General features: G+C 42.6%; 1 protein-coding gene across 2 annotated transcripts in view; it reads right to left on the bottom strand.

Annotated features, from left to right (window-relative positions):
• The window catches only part of GTF2E2 (general transcription factor IIE subunit 2), an 88,884-nt gene that overhangs the window by 18,728 nt on the left and 45,166 nt on the right, over window positions 1–24,990 (bottom strand). For both annotated transcript variants that reach the window (XM_040418041.1, XM_040418040.1), the window contains exons 3-5: window positions 23,371–23,462; window positions 20,775–20,882; window positions 1,115–1,297 (exon numbers count right to left, since the gene is read on the bottom strand). In XM_040418041.1, the coding sequence (XP_040273975.1) occupies window positions 1,115–1,297; window positions 20,775–20,882; window positions 23,371–23,462 (383 nt within the window). The remainder of the gene's footprint in view (window positions 1–1,114; window positions 1,298–20,774; window positions 20,883–23,370; window positions 23,463–24,990) is intronic.

Raw genomic sequence — 24,990 nt, 5'->3', positions numbered from 1 at the left:
CTAACGCAAGTGTGAAAGTAGCCTAACAAATACAGTGCTGCATGAAAGTTTGTGAACCCTTCAGAATTTTCTATATTTCTGCATAAACAGGACCTAAAGCTACATCAACTCGGTCATTTATTTATTGAGGAAAACGATCCATCCAACATGCCTGTGAGTGACAAAAGTATGTGAACCTTTAAGATTAGCAGACAATTTGAAGGTGAAATTAGAGTCAGGAGTTTTAAATCAATGGCATGCGATGGACCTGTTTTATTTAACCCCTTGAGGATTTTTTGTTTTTTTATTCCCTCCCTTTGTGGAGCCATAACTTATTTTCTATTCACATAGCTGTATGAGGGCTTGTTTTTTGCAAGACATGTTGTACTTGCTAGTGGCACCATTTAATATTGCATACAATGTAGTGGAAAGCTGGAAATAAATTCCAAATGGAGTGGAATTGGGGGAAAAAATAAAACTATTTAGCCACAGTTTTAGGGGGTTCTGTTTTTATAGTGTTCCCTATGCGGTAAAACGGATCTGAGCCATTCATTTTCTGGGTCAGTATAATTACAGTGATACCAGAGTAATCGATTTTCTTGTGTTTTAATACTAGAATGTATTTTTTTTCCATCTCTATATTCTGACCACTATAACTTTTTTACAGTTATGTCTAGAGAACTGTGTGAGGGCTTACAGCTGCTATTTAAACCATGCGCTCTCGCCCATCTTCCTGGTGATTGTAATCGGGTGGACCATAGCTGGATTCTACATTGCCCTGGAAATTGTAGGCCGGAAGCTCAGGAAGGCAAGACTGTTAGTGTTGGTCCTGTATGATGGAAGCCACCTTGTCGCTGGTAGATGGGCCCAACATATTCTTGATCAAAAATATGTGCAAAGAGCTTCTAATTTTCATATAGTAAGTATAGCAGTAATGCAGTTTACTTTTATTTTCTTGCATGTCTTTGTGCATAAAGCAGTGTGCTGCTACTTGTAGTTCTTTTGTTTGTTTATCTACAAGATAGGTAACTCAGGTATGAATGCATGACTGCGGTGAGAAGGAAACGGAATAGAGAGGTAGCCGTGCATGCACGCTGAGGCTCCACTCAAAGTCTATGGGTCTGGTGACAGATACCTTAATAGCTTTCTGTGAATTAGGAAGCCCTTCTTCTATGTCGTCCAGTAGGATACCCCCCAGTCCTCTCTGATCATGCTTGTCCAGGAGCCTCAATAGCGCCTTTTTGTCCTTTAAGTTGTATTTAGGCTTAAATGCATATCTACCATCAACAATGTCAATTTTAGGATTGTTCACCAGAGCCTAACAGAAAAGGGAAAGAAAAATACACATTCAGTACAACCATCACAAAAGAACATGTAGTGTGAACAGGTCCACAGAACAGTTTGACAGATGTTACGCGAGGAAACAACCCCTACTTCCGTATTCCTACATGACTGCAGATGACATTTAAAAACTGTCACAAAATTTCTAGAAATAGATAGATCCAAATATAACAAATCAAGAAATGCAGGACTCAGCAGTGTTCTGCTACATGGTAGGCCAGTGACATTGGTAAGTGCCTGGTAATACTACATTTCCTACACAGAATGTGCACCAATGATAGGAGCTGATTCACAAGAGTTCTAGCTGGAACCAGTTTAAGTCTGGCAGGTTGTTCTGGCAGAGGAACAACCTGCTGGATTTCACCATATTTGGCATAGCCAGATACTGCCATTCACCACTGGATACCATAGACCAGGGATGGCCAACTTGAGGCTCTCCAGCTGTTGCAAAGCTACGTCCAGCATGCCCACACTGACTACAGCCATCAGCAGGCCATGGTGAGAGTTGTAGTTTTACAACAGCTGGAGAGCCGCAGGTTGGCCATCCCTGCCATAGACTATAAAGGGATCCAGACGGTTATCTAGCATGATTACCTGGTTTCTACTGGAATGCAAGGTTTTTTTGTTCAGCTGACACCTGGCACGAGTGCAGGAAACTGGCGGGATCCCATTGTGGTCAAAAGGAGTTCAGAGGTAAATGGTAATATTAGGCTATGCCGGATGTTAAATTAAAAACACAGATGTGAAACTAACCTAAGCAGGAGAGGTTTGTCTTATAAGATCCTTTAAATACACTCTGGCTAAAAAATAACGCACCAAGAAGCTGTTAGAATCAAATGAAACGTCATGTGAATGCAATGATGATATATGTAAGCAATTACAAGACTAGAGGCAAAAGTATGCGGTTATTGTGGAAAACGGTACAATTGGAAGGAGGCTCTAGTACCCTATTGGGCCATCTCTAGCCTGGATACAAGATGAGATACGGCTGAGCATGGAGACATGCAGACTCTATACGATGATATCTTGTGGTATATTTGCCCACAGATGTTGCAGCTGGGTCTTGTGGTATATTTGCCCACAGATGTTGCAGCTGGGTCTTGTGGTATATTTGCCCACAGATGTTGCAGCTGGGCCTATAGATTATAAGTTGGTTAAGCTGGCATCCTAGCTGGTCCCATAAATGCTCGATTGACAATAAATCTGGCCACCAGACAGGCCAAGGAAGTGCTGCAATCTGGTGAAGACATTTCTAGGAAACTGCTGCTGAAAAATGCCAGTTGGAAGCCCTGCCATGAGAGGCAACACGAGGCCACAGAGTGTTGTACACATATTGCTGACCTGTTAGGCCCCTTTCACACGGGCGTTGCGGGAAAATGTGCGGGTGCGTTGCGGGAACACGCGCGATTTTTCTGCGCGAGTGCAAAACATTGTAACGCGTTTTGCACTCACGCGAGAAAAATCACGCATGTTTGGTACCCAAACCCGAACTTCTTCACAGAAGTTCGGGCTTGGGATCGGTGTTCTGTAGATTGTATTATTTTCCCTTTTAACATGGTTACAAGGGAAACTAATAGCATTCTGAATACAGAATGCATAGTAAAACAGCGCTGGAGGGGTTAAAAAAAAAAAAAAAAATTAACTCACCTTATTCCACTTCGCGTAGTCCGGCATCTGCTTCTTTCTCCTTTGTTGAATAGGACCTGTGGTGAGCATTAATTACTGTAACAGGACCTTTGATGACGTCACTCCGGTCATCACATGGTACGTCACATGATCTTTCACCATGGTAAAAGATCATGTGACGTACCATGTGATGACCGGAGTGATGTCATCAAAGGTCCTGTTACAGTAATTAATGCTCACCACAGGTCCTATTCAACAAAGGAGAAAGAAGGAGATGCCGGACTACGCGATCAAGTGGACTAAGGTGAGTAAAAATATTTTTTTTTTTTAACCTCTCCAGCGCTGTTTTACTATGCATTCTGTATTCAGAATGCTATTATTCTCCCTTGTAACCATGTTAGAAGGGAAAATAATAATGATCGGGTCTCCATCCCGATCGTCTCCTAGCAACCGTGCGTAAAAATCACACCGCATCCGCACTTGCTTGCGGATGCTTGCGATTTTCACGCAACCCCATTCACTTCTATGGGGCCTGCGTTGCGTGAAAAACGCAGAATATAGAGCATGCTGCGATTTTCACGCAACGCACAAGTGATGCGTGAAAATCACCGCTCATGTGAACGGCCCCATAGAAATGAATGGGTCGGTATTCAGTGCGGGTGCAATGCGTTCACCTCACGCATCGCATCCACGCGGAATACTCGCCCGTGTGAAAGGGGCCTTAGTGTTCTTCTAACCATTACTATGGGTATAGTATGCAATGAGGTAGTGTGTTGCTCCACAGCAATGGCAGTATTAAAGTGCTCATGGGTTTCCATACTCGAACCTGACCATTGCCAATTCCCTAACAAAATGTGGATTCATCTTTGAAGACAATATAGTTCCAGTTTGTAGGAGTTCATGTTTCTCATTGATGACACCACTCCAAACGAAGGCAATGGTAGCTGGCTGACAATGGCAGGACACGTAATAGGCACTGTGACACCAACTTTCCTTCTTCTAAGCACCTGGAAATGGTCCAGACAAAAACAGGGCTGTGTAATGAAGGTGCCACCTGTGTCTGGATGGTAGACAATAAAACTATAGGAGCTGTTCATGCTGGTTGGCCGATGAAATGATCCTCTGTACTGGTGGTCTGTATGGTCCATCCAGAGCCCTCATATAACCACTGCTCCCAACAACATCTTGTCCAAAACGGCCTAGACTGTGGGCAATTCATCAAAAGCGACCACCCTGCTCCTCAGGCTAATGAGGTGCCACCTCTCAAAGTTTGTCTAGCAGTAGACAAGCTCAGAGCCTTTTGTAGGGCAGAGGGGGAAGCACTAAGACATAACTGCTTGCTGAGCTTTGTAGCAATCTGACATTTCGATCTGGGTGTCTTATTTATTTTTTTCATGTCAAAGATGTACTAAATATTTGTCACATAAAAAACGTTGGTATTGTGGAAGCTGGGAAATACTCAGTACAGAAGGCACACCATGAAACAGCACTACCTAATAACGGCAGGTTTTTCCTTCTTATCTAGCAGCTCTATTGATTTCTTTAGATCAATACTGTGGTTCTGAAGAAAGTGACTAACAGACTGAAACCTGATGTTATCTCTGTGGGAAGTGAGAGGATAGTGTCCATTCTGCATACATCTCCTTCAAACAGGATGTTGCTTTCAGACCAAACGTCTTTAATTTTTCAACTATATATTTTTATTTTCGGAATAAAAAAGTTGTACAGAAATAAAATAAAAAAGGAAGGCAGCAAATATCAAATACAAAAGTTACAGCAATTAAACTGATTATTAATATGCTACTGTCGAGATGTGGGTGTATATGCAGTTATAAAAACATTGCTCATATTTATTTTGGGCAGCAATAAAACAAAACAAAATAAAATTATAAATAAAAGTAGAACAATCCTATGGGAACAATCCGCAGCAGGGGTATTTGCAAGTACCTTGTTAGCAAATAGATCCCCAGTGTACAGCTCACATTCTAAAATGAAAATGCAACCCTAGCACAATCCACAGATGCTTTTATCCCTTTCAAGATAGGATGATATTCTGTTTTTTACTCCTAGCTTTCCCAAAGCCATAATGTTTTTATTTTTCATTCACATAGCAGTATGAGGGCTTGTTTTTTGCAGGACAAGTTGTACTTTGTAATGGCACCATTTACGGTTGCATACAATGTGGTGGGAAGTGGGAAAGAAATTCGAAATCGGGTGGAATTATGGAAGCCACTGTTTTATGTTTTTTTTGTTTTGTTCCTATGCGGTAAAGCTGACCTGTTAATTTTATTTCTCCGGGTCAGTATGATTAAAACGATACCACATATGTAGAGGTTTTTCTTCTATTTTGATTTTTTATTCTGACCCCCATAACTTTTTAATTTTTATGTTTTTTTTGTGGGAGGTGAAGCGATAAAAAAAAAAAAAAAAAAAAAAGTAGAATCGTCCATTTTGACTTTTTTCTGTTTTGTTGTTGGCCATATGAGATAAATGTTTTATTAGTATGGGCGTTTTTGCACGTGGCTATGTCCATGATGTTTATTTATTTTTTTATTATTTATGTATTTTTATTTTAATTTTGAAGAATTGGGCGGGATTTGTATTTTTACATTTTATTTTATTTTTTTACACTTTTAATAAATAGTTTACTAAACCAAAATACAAGCACCACACATATAGTACAAAAACATCTTTATTATGTCACATTTATCTAATAAATAGCAAACATAGTAAAAATCAATGCAGAGAGATATGGAGAGAGTGATACCCCCCAATCACTAGGTCCCCATGTATGTCATACTTCTACACAAATTAATACTAGGATAAAATATTATATCCCTAATATATGTATATAAATAAAGACACCCACCATAACAGTGCCTCTATCTATACACAGTATTAAAGTATATAGCCAATTATTCAATCATATCACGTATCAGTAAAATATCACTACATCAGGCTATCACCACACTGAATTCAAAGAGCATCTAAATTGCCTCGCTGGTGAAAATAAGGGAGCCTACAAAAGAAACCATAAACTGGCACTTAGATGGTCAAGACATGCAGACCAAGAGCTGGGGGGGAGGGCCAAAACAACCCCGACGTACGTTTCGCCGCACTTCCTCTGGGTATGACATACATGGGGACCCAGTGATTGGGGGGTATTATCACTCTCTCATCTCTCTGCATTGATTTTTAGTACATCCACTCATCCACTTGTTCGCGCAGCCATGGTGATGGACCATGTGATGAGCGCAGTGACGTCACCAAAGGTCCTTTTCTCCCAAGTCCTCAAAAAGAAAGAAGACAAGCCAGGCTGCGCGAACAATTGGATAAGGCGAGTTTAATTTGAATTTTTTAACCCCTCCATCCCTAATTTACTTAGCATTCTGTATTAAGAATGCTATTATTTTCCCTTATAACCATGTTATAAGGGAAAATAAAGATCGGTTCCCCATCCCGATCGTCTCCTAGCAACCATGCGTGAAACTGAAAATCTCACCGCATCCGCACTTGCCTGCGGATGCTTGCGATTTTCACTTCTATGAGGCCTGAAAAACACACAATATAGAGCATGCTGCGATTTTCACGCAACGCACAAGCGGAATTCTCGCCCGTGTAAAAGGGGCCTTAGAGTAAAGGCAGCATTAAACAAACAATCAGAAATTAACATAACACGTTCGAATATGTCACAGGTCAGATGTCTATTGTTTTCAAGCAAACGGCATCTATCAGATGGGGGGTGAGGACGGCATAAATTCTATCCAAGCCTTACACTGCGCCACATATCTAGTAAAGCTGTGGTCCTTAAAGGCCATTAGTTTTTCATAGAGGAAAGTAGTATTGACCCTTGATATTACCTCTATCACGGTTGCAATATCGGTGCTCTTCCAGTTCTTGGTAATTGCCAGTTTAGTTTACAGAAATAGGTGTGCTACAGGGATACGGTGGGAAACAGGTATAGACCTAATGTTCATAAAGAACAACGCCCACAGTGGCAATTTAACAATAGTAGTGCCACAGAATCTAGAAGCTAGTTGAAAATTTTTCGAACCTAGGGTCTCCAAGTGTGGGCAGGACCATAGCACATGAAGGGGCCTTTTGCCCCATAGTTTCTCCAACAACAATGAGGAGCCTGGTAAATGAGACTCAGTCTCTCCGATGTGAGATACCATCTCAAGCAGGTTTTTATAGCTGCTTCATAGTGAGTGGCGCAGTGGAAGGTGGAAGATATGAAGCAAAGTGAGAGAGACCATACGTTGGCTGGGATAACAGTGTGTAATTCTTCGTCCCAAGCCAAAAAGCTTGTCTCATTCCAAAGCCATATATAGTGGTCGTGTTCCAGATCAGGCCTTCGATAAGCTGGTGTTAGACCAGAGTGCCAGGAGATTTCTACGGGCTTGTACTTGGCAAAAGTCAGCGTGGGAGAAAAGATCTCTTATTTGCAGATATTTATAAAAGTCTGCTTTTGGGATGTTAAATTCTAGTTGTAGGGCCTGAAAGGGTTTGAGTCTAGCTTCCTCGAACAGTTAAAAAAAAAAAAAAAATATTATATATATATATATATATATATATATATATATATATATATGACCTTCCCACCCATTAAGGTCTAGTCCTGGTACATTAAAGGGTTTCTGTCACCTGAGAAATAAGTATTAACTCCTTAAGGACACAGCCTTATTTCACCTTAAGAACCAGGCCATTTTTTTGCAAATCTGACCAGTGTCACTTTAAGTGGTGATAACTTTAAAACTCTGACTTATCCAGGCCATTCTGAGATAGTTTTTTTCGTCACATATTGTATTTCATGACACTGGTAAAATGGAGTCAAAAAAATTCATAAAAATAAAATACCAAATTTGCAAAAATTTCCAAATTTTCAAGTTTCAATTTCTCTACTTCTATAATACATATTAATACCTACAAAAATAGTTATTTTACATTTCCTATATGTCTACTTCATGTTAGGATCATTTTAGGAATGACATTTTATTTTTGGGGGACGTTACAAGGCTAGAAGTAAATCTTGAAATTTCTCAGAAATTTTCAAAAACCAACTTTTTAAAGGACCAGTTCAGGTCTGAAGTCACTTTGTGAGGCTTACATACCGTATTTTTCGCCGTATAAGACGCACTTTTTTCCCCCCAAAAGTGGGGGGGAAATAGCAGTGCGTCTTATATGGCGAATGCTGCTGATTTTGCCGAGTTTTCAATGATACACCCGCCGCGATGCCGTGCGGCGGGTGTATCAGCTGTGAGGGAGGAGGGGCTGGGGGCTGGCATCTGCTTTTATAATGACAGCAGGGCCCGTGCAGTGACTGTATTCTATTACACGGGCCCCGCTCACTGTATATTATTGTATCTCTAATAGTAAATTGTTATGCATATAATCGCATAATGAGCGCTGTGTATTACTTACAACTACAGTACAAGCGCTCGCCGCTCGGTAGGTAGCAGAGAGGAGGGAGGAGGCAGGCCGGGAGGACGGGCGCTGGCAGCGTGAGTGATACGTCACGCGCCTGCGCCGCCTACTTTATGAATGAAGCAGGCGCGTGACGTATGACTCACGCTGCCAGCGCCCGTCCTGCCTCCTCCCTCCTCTCTGCTACCTACCGAGCGGCGAGCGCTTGTACTGTAGTTGTAAGTAAACAGCGCTCATTATGCGATTATATGCATAACAATTTACTATTAGAGATACAATAATAAACAGTGAGCGGGGCCCGTGTAGTAGAATACAGTCACTGCACGGGCCCCGCTGCCATTATAAAAGCCGATGCCAGCCCCTCAGCCCGTGTATTGAGGGTCATTCACTACAGGGACACTTATGGAGGGGATCTGTGGATGACACATAGCATAAGATGCTATATATGTGTCATCCACAGATCCTCATAACAGTGCCATCCAGAGAGCCCAATAAGAGCCACCCACAGATCCCCCATAAGTGTCACCCACAGATCCCCCATAAGTGTCACCCACAGATTCCCCCATAAGTGTCACCCAGAGATCCCCCATAAGTGTCACCCAGAGATCCCCCATAACAGTGCCATCCACAGACCACAATTAGTTCAAAACCCACCAAAAGCACACCTTTTGGTTCAAAATATATTTTTACTTATTTTCCTCCTCAAAAACCTAGGTGCGTCTTATGGGTCGGTGCGTCTTATAGGGCAAAAAATACGGTAAATAGAAACCACCAAAAAATTACCCACCAAAAAATTACCCCATTCTATAAACTACACCCCTCAAGGTATTTAAAACAGATTTTACAAACGTAGTTAACCCTTTAGGTGTTCCACAAGAATTAATGGAAAATAGAGATACAATTTCAAAATTTAACTTTTTTGGCAGATTTTCCATTTTAATATTTTTTTTCCAGTTACAAAGCAAGGGTTAACAGCCAAACAAAACTCAATATTTATGGCCCTGATTCTGGAGTTTACAGAAACACCCCATATGTGGTCATAAACTGCTGTACGGGCACACGGTAGGGCGCAAAAGGAAAGGAATGCCATACGGTTTTTGGAAGGCAGATTTTGCTGGACTGGTTTTTTGACACCATGTCCCATTTGAAGCCCCCCTGATGCACCCCTAGAGTAGAAACTCCAAAAAAGTGACCCCATTTTAAAAAATACGGGATAGGGTGGAAATTTTGTTGGTACTACATATGATTTTTGGTTGCTCTATATTACACTTTTTGTGAGGCAAGGTAACAAGAAATCGCTTTGGCACAGTTTTTTTTTTTCTTCAACATTCATCTGACAGGTTAGATCATGTGGTATTTTTATAGAGCAGGTTGTCACGGACGCGGCGATACCTAAAATGTATACAATTTTTTTTATTTATGTAAGTTTTACACAATGATTTCATTTTTGAAACATAAAAAATCATCTTTTAGTGTCTCCATAGTCTGAGAGCCATAGTTTTTTCAGTTTTTGGGTGATTATCTTAGGTAGGGTCTCATTTTTTGCGGGATGAGATGACGGTTTGATTGGCACTATTTTGAGGTGCATATGACTTTGATCGCTTGCTATTACACTTTTTGTGATGTAAGATGACAAAAAATAGCTTTTTTTACACAGTTTTTATTTTAATTTTTTTACGGTGTTCACCTGAGGGGTTAGGTCATGTGATATTTTTATAGAGCCAGCCGATACGGACGCGGCGATACCCAATATGTCAATACTTTTTTTGGGGGGGGGGGGCGACGACTTTATTTTTTCAACATTTTATTCACTTTTTTTTGGTCCCACTTTGGGACTTCAACTTTTGGGGGTCTAATCCTTTACAATGCATTCCAATACTTCTGTATTGGAATGCATTGGCTGTATGAGTAATACTGTAATACAACTTCCGGCCTGTGAGATCCAGGGAGCTGGATCTCACAGGCTTATCACCAGAAGGCAGCGCAATGCCTTCCTTAGGCATCGCGCTGCCTTCCATGCCATCGGGTCCCCCCTACAGCCCCACGAGGACCCGATGGCACCGGCACCCGCAACCGCATGTAAAAGCCGCAAACCGCAGGTCTGAATTGACCTGCGGTCCCCGCGCATTTAGCCAAGCTGCCTGCTCAATGATTTGAGCAGGCACAGGCTTCCGATCACCGCCCTGTGTCCTTAAGTACCAGGACATCAGGGCGTACCTGTACACTCTGTGTCCGGAAGAGGTTAAGCTGGCTGACATTAGAGATGTGCTAATATCAGCTGAACATAACTATTAATGCCATCTCACTGCCTAAAGCCTTTATTGAGAAAAACGAACTTGTATAATATGCTAATTAGCCTCTAGGAGCAGGGGGGGGGGGCATTGCACCTGCTCCTAGAGGCTCCGTTCTCCCACCTCTTTTCACGCCCTTCTTCTCACGATTGACAGGGCAGCGCTGCTCTACTCCCACCAGGCCGTGTCTGCAGTGTAAATCTCGCGCCGTTCAGTATTCCTCACTGCACCTGCGCCGAATACTGAACGGTGCGAGATTTACACTGCAGACAGGCCCCTGTCAATCTAGTGTAGTAGGGCGTGGCCAGAGGTGGGAGAACGGAGCCTCTAGGAGCAGGGGCAACGCCCCCCATGGTCCTAGAGGCTAATTAGCATATTATAAAAGTTATTTTTTCTTAATAACGGCGGCAGGCAGTGAGATGGCACTAATATAGTTATGTTCAGCTGACATTAGCACATCGCTAATGTCAGCCAGCTTAATACCCATTTTTCAGGTGACAGAAACCCTTTAAGCTGCAAGTTGTTTGAAGGGGCCATGAGCCTGCCTGTTACTTCTCCACCACTCTTAGTTGCTGAATATGGGTAGCAAGAAATTAGTCTGATATATTGGGGAGGCTCAAATCACCAGCTCCCTTATGTCTGTTGAGGATGGAGGAGGCAATAAGCGGTTTCCGGCCTGCCCATACAAAGGAGTTCGTAATTGGGCTTTCTGTAGAAAAGACTGACAAACCTTTCTAAAGAGGAATAGTAGTTTGCCCTAATTGCCAATATAAAAGGATCACCAATGCCCATCACCTCCAAAACCGAGAAGGCGTACGGCCAGTTCAAGTGGTCAAACGCCTTCTCGGCATCAAGCGTGACCATCAAGGCCTTAGTGTATATTCTTTCCAGAAAGTGAATGATGTTGAGAATTCGCCTAGTGTTGTCGGTTACTTGCCTCCCTCTAATGAAGCCTGCCTGATCGACACCAATTAGAGATGGCAGTGAGAGTCTGTTAGCTAGAGCTTTGGCATAGATCTTCAGGTCCGTATTTAGTAAAGAAATGGGCCTGAAGTTCTGTGGGCATAGCATTGGAGTTTATGCGAATTACACTATGTTCCTAAGGAGCCCTGCCACAAGGCCTGTACTACTGAGTACAGAGGCTGCCTTACACTACATCCGGCTCCCCTGTTCCTCGCCGGGGGAAGCCACTACACAGCTGGGAGCACATGCTCCAGGTCTCTAACATTTGCAGATGCCGTGGTCACATTTGACCGTGGCATCTGAGGGGTTAAATGTATGCGATTTACATCATCGTCGGTCGCAGGTGCCTGCTGTTTAAAACTGCGCTTATGAGCGGGCTCCATCTTTAAACCATCCACCGCCGACGTAATTGAAATGTGGCGCGGCAGGAAGGAGGTTAAAGGGCATCTGTCATCAGATTTGTACCTATGAAACCGGCTGACCCATTACATGTGCGCTTGGCAGTTGAAGACATCTGTGTTGGTTCCATGTTCATATGTGTCCGCATTGCTGAGAAAAGTGATGCTTAAAATATGCAAATGAGCCTCTAGGAGCAATAGGGGCATTGCCATTACACCTAGAGGTTCTGTTCTATGTGCAACTGCCTCCCCCTCTGCACCTCTGATTAAAAAGGTAGTGTAAATGTCATCACACCTAACCCTGGCAAAGGGTGCACCAGCTGCAGAGAGAGCAGAGCCTTTAGGTGTAACAGTAGTTATTAGAGGCTCATTTGCATATAAAAACTCTCTCAGCAATGCGGGCACATATGAGCATGGGACTAACACAGATGTCTTCAGCTGCCAAGCGCACATATAACAGGTGAGCCAGTTTCATAGGTACAAATCTGCTGACAGATACTCTTTAACCACCTCAGGACCGCCGTACGCAGGATTGCGTCTTTGCGGCGGTCCTGTTGTTCTGGGTGGACGCGCCGGTGCGTCCTCTCGCGAGACGCGAGATTTCCTGTGAACGCGCGCACACAGGCGCGCGCGTTCACAGGATCGGAAGGTAAGCGAGTGGATCTCCAGCCTGCCAGCGGCGATCGTTCGCTGGCAGGCTGGAGATGTGATTTTTTTTAACCCCTAACAGGTATATTAGACGCTGTTTTGATAACAGCGTCTAATATACCTGCTACCTGGTCCTCTGGTGGTCCCCTTTGTTTGGATCGACCACCAGAGGACACAGGCAGCTCAGTAATATGTTGCACCAAGCACCACTACACTACACCCCCCCCCCCCCCCGTCACTTATTAACCCCTTATTAGCCCTTGATCACCCCTGATCACCCCATATAGACTCCCTGATCACCCCCCTGTCATTGATTACCCCCCTGTCATTGATCAACCCCCTGTAAAGCTCCATTCAGATGTCCGCATGATTTTTACGGATCCACTGATAGACTGATCGGATCCGTAAAAATCATACGGACGTCTGAATGCAGCCTTACAGGGGAGTGATAAATGACGGAGGTGATCACCCCATATAGACTCCCTGATCACCCCCCTGTCATTGATCACCCCCCTGTAAAGCTCCATTCAGATGTCCGCATGATTTTTACGGATCCACTGATAGACTGATCGGATCCGTAAAAATCATACGGACGTCTGAATGAAGCCTTACAGGGGCATGATCAATGACTGTGGTGATCACCCCATATAGACTCCCTGATCACCCCCCTGTCATTGATTACCCCTCTGTCATTGATCACCCCCCTGTAAAGCTCCATTCAGATGTCCGCATGATTTTTACGGATCCACTGATAGACTGATCGGATCCGTAAAAATCATACAGACGTCTGAATGGAGCCTTACAGGGGAGTGATCAATGACTGTGGTGATCACCCCATATAGACTCCCTGATCACCCCCCTGTCATTGATTACCCCCCTGTCATTGATCACCCCCCTGTAAAGCTCCATTCAGATGTCCGCATGATTTTTACGGATCCACTGATAGACTGATCGGATCCGTAAAAATCATACGGACGTCTGAATGCAGCCTTACAGGGGAGTGATCAATGACTGTGGTGATCACCCCATATAGACTCCCTGATCACCCCCCTGTCATTGATTACCCCTCTGTCATTGATCACCCCCCTGTAAAGCTCCATTCAGATGTCCGCATGATTTTTACGGATCCACTGATAGACTGATCGGATCCGTAAAAATCATACGGACGTCTGAATGCAGCCTTACAGGGGAGTGATCAATGACTGTGGTGATCACCCCATATAGACTCCCTGATCACCCCCCTGTCATTGATTACCCCTCTGTCATTGATCACCCCCCTGTAAAGCTCCATTCAGATGTCCGCATGATTTTTACGGATCCACTGATAGACTGATCGGATCCGTAAAAATCATACGGACGTCTGAATGCAGCCTTACAGGGGGGTGATCAATGACAGTTGGGTGATCACCCCATATAGACTCCCTGATCACCCCCCTGTCATTGATCACCCCCCCTGTCATTGATCACCCCCCTGTCATTGATCCCCCCCCCCCCCCTCTGTAAGGCTGCATTCAGTCTTTTTTTTGGCCCAAGTTAGCGGAATTTTTTTTTTTTTCTTACAAAGTCACATATTCCACTAACTTGTGACAAAAAATAAAATCTCACATGAACTCACCATACCCCTCACGGAATCCAAATGCGTAAAATTTTTTAGACATTTATATTCCAGACTTCTTCTCACGCTTTAGGGCCCCTAGAATGCCAGGGCAGTATAAATACCCCACATGTGACCCCATTTCGGAAAGAAGACACCCCCAGGTATTCCGTGAGGGGCATATTGAGTCCATGAAAGATTGAAATTTTTGTCCCAAGTTAGCGGAACGGGAGACTTTGTGAGAAAAAAATAAAAAATATCAATTTCCGCTAACTTGTGCCAAAAAAAAATAATTTCTATGAACTCGCCATGCCCCTCATTGAATACCTTGGGGTGTCTTCTTTCCAAAATGGGGTCACATGTGGGGTATTTATACTGCCCTGGCATTCTAGGGGCCCCAAAGCGTGAGAAGAAGTCTGGGATCGAAATGTCTAAAAATGCCCTCCTAAAAGGAATTTGGGCCCCTTTGCGCATCTAGGCTGCAAAAAAGTGTCACACATCTGGTATCGCCGTACTCAGGAGAAGTTGGGGAATGTGTTTTGGGGTGTCATTTTACATATACCCATGCTGGGTGAGATAAATATCTTGGTCAAATGCCAACTTTGTATAAAAAAAATGGAAAAAGTTGTCTTTTGCCAAGATATTTCTCTCACCCAGCATGGGTATATGTAAAAAGACACCCCAAAACACATTCCCCAACGTCTCCTGAATACGGCGATACCACATGTGTGACACTTTTTTGCAGCCTAGGTGGGCAAAGGGGCCCACATTCCAAAGAGCACCTTTAGGATTTCACAGGTCATTTACCTACTTACCACACATTAGGGCCCCTGGAAAATGCCAGGGCAGTATAACTACCCCACAAGTGACCCCATTTTGGAAAGAAGACACCCCAAGGTATTCCGTGAGGGGCATGGCGAGTTCCTAGAATTTTTTATTTTTTGTCACAAGTTAGTGGAAAATTATGATTTTTTTTTTTTTTTTTTCATACAAAGTCTCATATTCCACTAACTTGTGACAAAAAATAAAAACTTCCATGAACTCACTATGCCCATCAGCGAATACCTTGGGGTCTCTTCTTTCCAAAATGGGGTCACTTGTGGGGTAGTTATACTGCCCTGGCATTCTAGGGGCCCAAATGTGTGGTAAGGAGTTTGAAATCAAATTCTGTAAAAAGAGACGAGTGAAATCCGAAAGGTGCTCTTTGGAATATGGGCCCCTTTGCCCACCTAGGCTGCAAAAAAGTGTCACACATCTGGTATCCCCGTACTCAGGAGAAGTTGAGGAATGTGTTTTGGGGTGTCTTTTTACATATACCCATGCTGGGTGAGAGAAATATCTTGGCAAAAGACAACTTTTCCCATTTTTTTATACAAAGTTGGCATTTGACCAAGATATTTATCTCACCCAGCATGGGTATATGTAAAAAGACACCCCAAAACACATTCCCCAACGTCTCCTGAATACGGCGATACCAGATGTGTGACACTTTTTTGCAGCCTAGGTGGGCAAAGGGGCCCACATTCCAAAGAGCACCTTTCGGATTTCACTCGTCATTTTTTACAGAATTTGATTTCAAACTCCTTACCACACATTTGGGCCCCTAGAATGCCAGGGCAGTATAACTACCCCACAAGTGACCCCATTTTGGAAAGAAGAGACCCCAAGGTATTTCGTGATGGGCATAGTGAGTTCATGGAAGTTTTTATTTTTTGTCACAAGTTAGTGGAATATGAGACTTTGTAAGAAAAAAAAAAAAAAAGAAAGAAATCATCATTTTCCGCTAACTTGTGACAAAAAATAAAAAGTTCTATGAACTCACTATGCCCATCAGCGAATACCTTAGGGTGTGTATTTTCCGAAATGGGGTCATTTGTGGGGTGTTTGTACTGTCTGGCCATTGTAGAACCTCAGGAAACATGACAGGTGCTCAGAAAGTCAGAGCTGCTTCAAAAAGCGGAAATTCACATTTTTGTACCATAGTTTGTAAACGCTATAACTTTTACCCAAACCATTTTTTTTTTACCCAAACATTTTTTTTTAATCAAAGACATGTAGAACAATAAATTTAGAGCAAAATTTATATATGGATGTCGTTTTTTTTGCAAAATTTTACAACTGAAAGTGAAAAATGTCATTTTTTTGCAAAAAAAATCGTTAAATTTCGATTAATAACAAAAAAAGTAAAAATGTCAGCAGCAATGAAATACCACCAAATGAAAGCTCTATTAGTGAGAAGAAAAGGAGGTAAAATTCATTTGGGTGGTAAGTTGCATGACCGAGCAATAAACGGTGAAAGTAGTGTAGGTCAGAAGTGTAAAAAGTGGCCTGGTCTTTCAGGGTGTTTAAGCACTGGGGGCTGAGGTGGTTAAAAGGGGTTCTCCGGGAATTAATTAAATGAAAATCCTTAAAAATATTACCTTATTATAAATATATTCCCAAATACCTTTCATTAGTTAGGTCTTGTTTTGTCTGGAGGGCATTCATCAGGAGAAATAAAATGGCCTAATAGTGCAGACAAAACCTGTCCTAAGCACACAGGCCAAGTTACTTCACACCACTGATGTAAAGAGCTGCCTCCTCCTCCTCTCTGCTCTATGATCCTGTATACAGCTGATAGGATCTTCAGCTAAATCTCTGTATGAATGGAGTTCATGAGGAGACATGAGGTAAAGAGTGGAGGGACAGGACAGACTGTGGTAATGGAGACTGCATATGAGTGCTGCTGTTCATTACCACATCCCCACCTACTCTCTGTACTTCATGTCTCCTCATGAACTCTATTCCTACAGAGATTCAGCTGAAGATCTTATCTGTATTCAGGATCATAATCCCTGACAAGTAGAGGAGGAGGAGGAGGAGGAGGAGGCAGCTCTTTAACTCAGTGTTGTGAAGTAACTTGTTCTGCTGTGGGATAAGGACAGGTTTTGTGTGTACTAAAAGGACGGCAGCCATTTTATTTCTTCTAATGATTGCTCCCCAAACAAAACGAGCCATGATAACTAATGAAATGTATTTGGGAATATATTTATAATAAAGTAATATTTAAGTATTTTCATTTTTCAAATTCCCAGAGAACCCCTTTAAGTACAGAAGACCCAGTCTTAAAGGGACGCACTCTATAAATTTGCAAAACATACATGTTACGAATGAATCATAACAACCATCATTAAATAGGAGCTTACAATCTACTTTACATGCATATCATGAAATAGCCAAGTTATACCGAAGAAACTAAAATATACTGCCGTTTTTGACTGCAGCTCTGCCTCACCTGGGTTATTCAGCTGCATGCTTCTCACACCGTGTAAGGCAGGTCAAGTTATAATGCGTGTGAATAATGCCCTAGTCTGTCTGTAGAAGTATTAGTGGGAAGAGAGAGAGAGACAGGTTTGCTGGCCAGCAAGAGAAGGAAAGCAGAGAGAGAGAGACACATACAGATAAACCAATGTCACACTCACACACACCCCCCCCCCCCCCCCCCCCATTATTGACTCTGGGTTAAAACTAGTAGTTTGATCTCTCAAATAACTTGCCAACAAGGAAGGGCTTAATTGAATCATTGGCTCAAAAAATGGCAAGTCTACTTCATTATTTGAGTTAAAGAGAATGTGTTTAACTTAACCATTTTCAAGAGATCTAGTTGGATTATGTGATATTACCCCAAGAGTTTAAATTCCCTCTAATGTGAGAAACTGGGTCCTAGACTTATGAAATGCATTGACCTCTGAACATGAGCTTCCATAGGACTGAAAGAGAAGGAGCCAAAAGGTTTGTTCTCCACAAAATAATTAATCAAAGGGAGACAAAGTTTATCCTAAGTGAGAGGTCCTGTGGAAAGTGACTCATTGAGACCATTGAGGATAAGGGAAGAAGTCACTAAATTAAGTTCCATGAGCACTGTGGTGTAGTCTGACCAGGAGATAGACCCATAGATGCTGACTGCAAGGACATAAAGATGTAATCGATGTGTTCGAGAACGATGCAGATGAGAAGAAGAAGAATAGTTTCAGCCAGGACGGCTGTCTATTCAACAAAGGTCGTATAATGCAAATTGAGGAATTCTCTATGTGATAGGGCAGTAATGGTGAACCTTTTAGAGACCCGAGTGCCCAAACTGCAACCCACTGATTTTTCTTCATTTCTTCAATAGCCTGCCTACATTCAATGTGCTGCCTGTGTCGTTCATAGTGTATCCTGCGCTGATGGATGACAGGAAAAGTCTAAGGCATATTGGTACACCATAGACTTTTTCCAGGGTGCGAGTGCCCACAGAGAGGGCTCTGAGTGCCACCTCTGGTACCCGTGCCATAGGTTCGCCAACACTGTCATAGGGAAACAGTTAAAGGGGCAGGAGACCAGTCTCTATATTGCGAGAACAGTATATTGAAATCTCTGCTTGGTAAAGAAGTTGTCTTAATGAATAAAACATTAAGCGGTAGATGCAACACAGCACCCTCAGTGGAAGGGCGAAACAGACAAGACTACCTTGCAGGAGAGACCTGCCAAGAATCTCAGGAGAGAACATAATACAATTATGCTAGTGGCCCATAGTAAACTTGACAAAAAAATTCCCTTCAGTATCTTAAAGAGTAACTAAACTTTTGTATACATTTTGTTAACATGTCCCTAATGTCCTAAAAACACTTTGTAATATAGTTTATTAATGTTTTTTGTATTTTTATTACACTTTTCCCTCCCTAAATCGCACATTTCACTGTGCGCTTAAAAATTACTTCTCTTTACACCTCTGACTTCTCAGCAGTCTACAGAGTACGGAGTTGACATTTTATCAATGGGGCCGCAGCACAGTGAATACTCCTGCCTGTGTCCCCCAGAGGTTTACTAAATGCTGGCATAGCACATGGGTACCCTGTACTATGCCAGGATTAGCTGAGCGGAGCAGTCTCCTGCCTGCTTCGCTAAGCTAGGAGTAAGCTCTTAGCTTAGCGAAGCAGGCATAGGCAGGAGCCAGCTCTGCTTCACATAGCATGCTTCCTTCACATATCAATGCCCAAAAACTTTGTTTTGTAGGCAAATGCTGAACATGGGACCACCAGTTCACTAGGGTATCCAGGTCCATCAGTGCTGAGGAAAACCTGGACCTTGGCGAGTTGGGCCTGAAGAGCGCAATGCTTCTGGGGATGTCAAAGCCCCAGCATCTAGCAAAGTCCAGCAGGGGGCATGTGATGACATATGAGGAAGTCATGCTTCTAAATGACTGAGGTCCTAGCTGCAGGTGAGAGAGGTCCCAGGAGGTGTTGAAGAAGGGTCTGGGGAAAAGCCTCAACATCAGCAGATTCCACAGTTAAGCCATGTGGGACCAAAAGGGAAGTGCCGTACCCTTACTTTGGATGAAGGTGCAGAAACTCCAAGATCTCTGGTCAAGTAGTAAGGAAGGGTAGAACCAACTGAGTGTTCAAAGAGGGTTTAAGCATCTTCCCTGACATCACACCCGGGACCCCCGCCGAAGAGCTGCTTGAGAAGGCAGCGCCGCGGCCTTCTTACTGTTAACGGCTGGCCCAGTGACGTCACGACTAGTATCAAATGGCCTGGGCGGGGCAAAGCTCCATTCAAGTGAACAGAGCTTAGCCCCGCCCAGGCCATTTGATACTAGTTGTGACATCACTGGGCCAGCGGTAAACAGTGAGAAGGCCGCGGCGCTGCTGGAGCGCCGCGGCCTTCTCAAACAGCTGATCGGCGGGGGTCCCGGGTGTCAGACCCCTGCCGATCGGAAGCTGATAATCTATCCAGAGGATAGATCATCAGTTTAAACAAAGTGCAGAACCCCTTTAACTTTAAAGAATAAGCAGGGATTTAAAGAGGACCTTTCACCAGAATAAAACATCTAAACTAACTATACAGACATGTAGAGCGGCGCCCAGGGATCCCCCTGCACTTACTGTTATACCTGGGCGCCGCTCCGTTCTCCCGGTATAGCCTCCGGTATTTTCATAGTTAGGCTCCACCCAGGGGAACTTGACGGCGTCTCTTTCTCCCATGCTGTAGCGCTGGCCAATCGCAGAGCTCAGCTCATAGCCTGAGAGAAAAAAAAACCTCTCAGGCTATGAGCTGAGCGCTGCGATTGGCCAGCGCTACAGCATGGGAGAATGAGACGCCGTCAGGTTCCCCTGGGTGGAGCCTAACTATGAAGATACCGGAGGCTCTAATGGGAGAACGGAGCGGCGCCCAGGTATAACAGTAAGTGCAGGGAGATCCCTGGGCGCCGCTCTACATGTCTGTATAGTTAGTTTAGATGTTTTATTCTGGTGAAAGGCCCTCTTTAAATAAAGTAAAACACAAGTGATACTGAATCTTTTCCCATAAAACTATACATCAATCTGCTCAGTTCCTCCTGCTCTATGACATATTGCCTGCAGCTCAGACACCATATTCTATGTGACAGGTTCCTTTTAACAAAAATTTCTTTGCATTCCCATATTCTTTTTATAATTAGTAAATCATAATAAAAATGAATAAAAATTATAATTTTAAGTTAGTTATCCTTACCTCTGACATAAGCCATTGCTTTTGCTTTATCCCAATGTCAAGATGCTGTGTTTCATCCAAGATTTCCTCCAATGTCAGTGGATACGTGTCCCCACGCTGATGTCGTGTCTGCATTTACAAAAGGAGTCACCCATGATTTACCATTATACCGGATTGCTACAAGAAACCAGGCTGAACACACACCAGCACATCATCCTTATTTCACTGCATTACAAGTATATCGGGGGTCATTTATTATATTGAAATACACCTAGATTAGGCTACTTTTACATTTGCGGCAGAGTGATCCGGCAAGCAGTTCCGTCGCCGGATCCGGCAAAACGTATGCCAACTAATGGCATTTGTAAGACTGATCAGGATCCTGATCAGTCTTAAAAATGCCTGTTCGGTCAGAAAAATGCATTGAAATGTCGGATCCGTCATCCGGCAAAACTAATCCGGCATTTATTTTTTTCACCTTTTTTTCGGTCTGCGCATTTTGAATGCCGGATCCGGCACTAATATATTCCTATGGAAAAAAATGCCGGATCCGGCATTTAAGGCAAGTCTTCAGTTTTTTTCACCGGAGATAAAACCGTAGAATGCTGCGGTTTTATCTTTTGCCTGATCAGTCAAAATGACTGAACTGAAGATATCCTGATGCATCCTGAACGGATTACTCTCCATTCAGAATGCATGGTGATATGCCTGATCAGTTCTTTTCCGGTATAGAGCCCCTAGGACAGAACTCAGTGCTGGAAAAGAAAAATGCTAGTGTGAAAGTACTCTTAGGCGTATTTCAGGTGCAGATTAGTTAGTTGCACCGCTATCTTCGACTTCGCCCTGCTCACGCCAGGTCTAAAATTGTGGGGGTGGTGCGGGCAGGGAAGGGGACGGGCTGGTAGGCCCATCTCATTTATCATTTTCTACTTCTTTTAAAGGCATAGAAAAAGGTCTAAATGGAAGACAGCAAGGAAGCGGTCTTACATTTAGAACTTGCGAAAAAGTTAAGAACAGGCACTTTGGCGGAACCACCGCCAGCTTAGGACTTTATTAAGACCGGCGTCTAAAATGCAGTTCTTAATAAATGTGCCCCATCATTCTTACTGATCGCGTTTCTACATAAATGCCCACTGGTCACCAGTGATATTTATGGCCAGGAAACCTATTGCCGGAATCCAAGAAGTAGGCAACATGGCTGCATCTAGAGGTGTCAACTTTTAACTATCTGCGTGGACAGGCGGGGAACCGCCACCGGGTTCACACAACGCTGCCCTGATACATTGTGTGAATCTATCATATGGTACCAGGACAACATAACCTGTTGTCACCAATGCAGCTGTACAGTGATGTAACCCAGATTTTCAAGGAACCTGAATGGCAAGCTGGTTTAGCTATATGAAGGGATTTGTCTCTACATAACTGGGCACACTTGGGTAACCACCTCTCCAGAGATGTAATGGAGGCCACGCCTGGTTCATACATTCTGTATAGACCGGATCTATAAATATATCATCAGGACAACCATAGTTTTGTCTCCACCATACCTCCACGTGCTACCTAGCTTTCCAAAGCGGCTGAAAGGCAAATCTGCCCAATTATGCAGTGAAAGAGGATTTATAATGCATAGCAGCTACTCAACTGTATGTACTATGGCTGGTACTATTTGTACTATGGCTGGTACTATGTATGTACCACTGCTGGTACTAGGACTTGCACTGTTACCAAATCTATCTTGTACTATTCGTAACTAGGAGATTCCCACCATGTACAGAAAAGTATTTTGTCTAAATCTATCCCCCTCCTCCTAAACCTCCTGACTCATCTGCATGAGCATCGGGGGAAGTCATGGCCACAATCTCTGAGAAGAATACACAGTTTAGTGGTCCTTTCATTTCTTCAACTCCCAGACAACCCCTATAAAGTACCCCTATAGTAATCCATGCAGCTTGGGAGCAGGCTTATTTTTGCCAGCAATACTCCAGCAAAGACATGCAGTTGTATTGTACCATATTGTTGTTACCTAGCATTTGCATTTCTGATGCTATTTAACATGAAGTGAAGGTTGGCAGCAGTTTCCATCACTTAGGTGACACATGATGGTATTCAAGTACTGTAGTTACTTGGCATGGCATGCTCTTATTGGCACAACATAGAAACTGGCAGAATCTTATTACTAATGTTTGCACCTTCCAAACACTCGAACTGTGAGAAACTCATAGGAGTAACAGGGAAACACAATGGGAATCTCTACTGTAACTTATGAAACCTCAAATAGGACCCGTCTATAGCTTGGTTATCTGCAGCTACCAACCGGTATCGGTATACAAGACAGAGCAGCTGTTGGGTCTCCACTTGCTGCAATGACGAATAATCTTGTTGCGCAAGTAAAACCTCCCACCCTAGTGAATATTTTTTTTTTTGCCATTTACTAGAAGAACAGAAATTCATTTTGGAATATTACCTAGAAACCAAAGCGAGAGTCAGCCAGTGACTACTCTAGATCTCCGTACTCCATTGGTATGAGGAGAATGCAACATTTTATTTCTAAAATGCTTATAAATAAACCACAAAATGGCTTGTGTAAATAAGCATATTAAAAAAGTAGTAGAATTACCTTCATATAGTTGACAATTTTTGCAAGAACTCCAAACTTGTAGTTAGAAGACCCAGAAAGGCTCTTGAGGTTGAATGCTCCATTGCTTCCATCTGTCAAAGAAGCATTAAGGTTAGTCACCTGAAACAGTCCAGGAGATTAGTCATCTTGGACACTATCTGAACACTTGTACTATAATTATATTAATTGGCTACATTGGTTAGTTTATGCAAGCTTCAGGTTCCATAAATGTCGCTTCATTAATTTGCTTACTAAACACATGCAAGGTGAGCATTGGGGGAAATGGAGGGAGGGGAGGGGGAAATAGGCAACTGCCCAGGGCCACCATCCACAAAGAAGTCGCTCCCCCTGTTTCAGCACTGCTATTCAGAGACCCACCTGTTGTGCATTTCCATATGTATACAATATTATCTAATGACATTATAACCAAAATGAATGCTCATTGCCTTTAAGAATAAAATCAGCCTGAACCAAAGTTCCATTATGTGGCTGAGGAAGCCAAGATGAGTTCATTGCAAGTTCAGTTTATATAAAAAAAATAATTGTGAACGTGAACGGACATTGTATTTAAAAGTTAGTGCTAAAGATATGGGTTCATCTATGGGGAGTAAACTAACTTCCTCAGACATGTCTGTCTGAAGGGAACAAGGTTGTTTCATGAATAAGCCATGACGTGATAAGGGTTCATATCCTTGAGGCACACCTGCTGTATGAGGTTCAATTTATATATTCATAATTATATGCATCTCTGTATGGTATATTTAGTTTACAACATATTTTAACCAATAATTCATATAAATTTATATATATGTTATACCATGTATTTATTATTTAGAATGTATTGTGGAAGGTACAGAAACATTGAAGTTTATGTTAATTGGATTTCTGAGAAAAGTAAATGTTATTTCAAAACAATAGTTATTCATGGATGTAGATAAGTGAAATGTACAAGTTCCAATGCAAAGCATCAAAGGCGTTATATAAAATTTTTATCAAGTTAACATATATTTCAAAAAGATAGGAGAAGACAGCCAACTCCAACAAGTCCAGGATATAGGTAATTAAAAGTGTCAGGAAAAGACCTTCCTCAATGATGTATATTAAATAAGGTCAAGAAGGTCATATGAATGTATTATTAGATATTTAGTTTTAAATGCTTAAAAGTTGTGATGTTCATCTGCAGTACCACAGTGTCATCTGGAGGCAGATGGACAATATTATATTATTTTATCATTTGCTTTATGCCATATTAGGAATTGATATGACATCATGATATTATTAGCATGCGAATACACCCACCTTACCTGATTGGAAATCCCCAATCTAAAAGGGGATGATTCTTAGATAAGGGGGGAATAATTACTTGTGTGCGGAGCAGCAAAGGAGATCCATATATCCAGAGATCCATAGATCCATACATACATTTAATCAAAAAGAAAACTTTACCAGAAGAAACTTAGATTATTTTTTTGGATTACTAGGAAAGTTCTTGAGAACTGGTCCCATCTGAACTCTGTCTACCTTTGACCCGGTAACGTATATTTGTGTTTACTGCTCGTGATATTAATAAGATCTTTCTCTCGGTATATAGCCAAGAGTTCACATACTGTGGGAATATAT

The sequence above is a fragment of the Bufo bufo genome, chromosome 2 (assembly GCF_905171765.1).
Source record: "Bufo bufo chromosome 2, aBufBuf1.1, whole genome shotgun sequence".
Classification (NCBI taxonomy): Eukaryota; Metazoa; Chordata; class Amphibia; order Anura; family Bufonidae; genus Bufo; species Bufo bufo.
The sequence above is the reverse complement of the archived record's forward strand: the minus strand, read 5'-3'. Positions and strand labels throughout refer to the sequence as shown.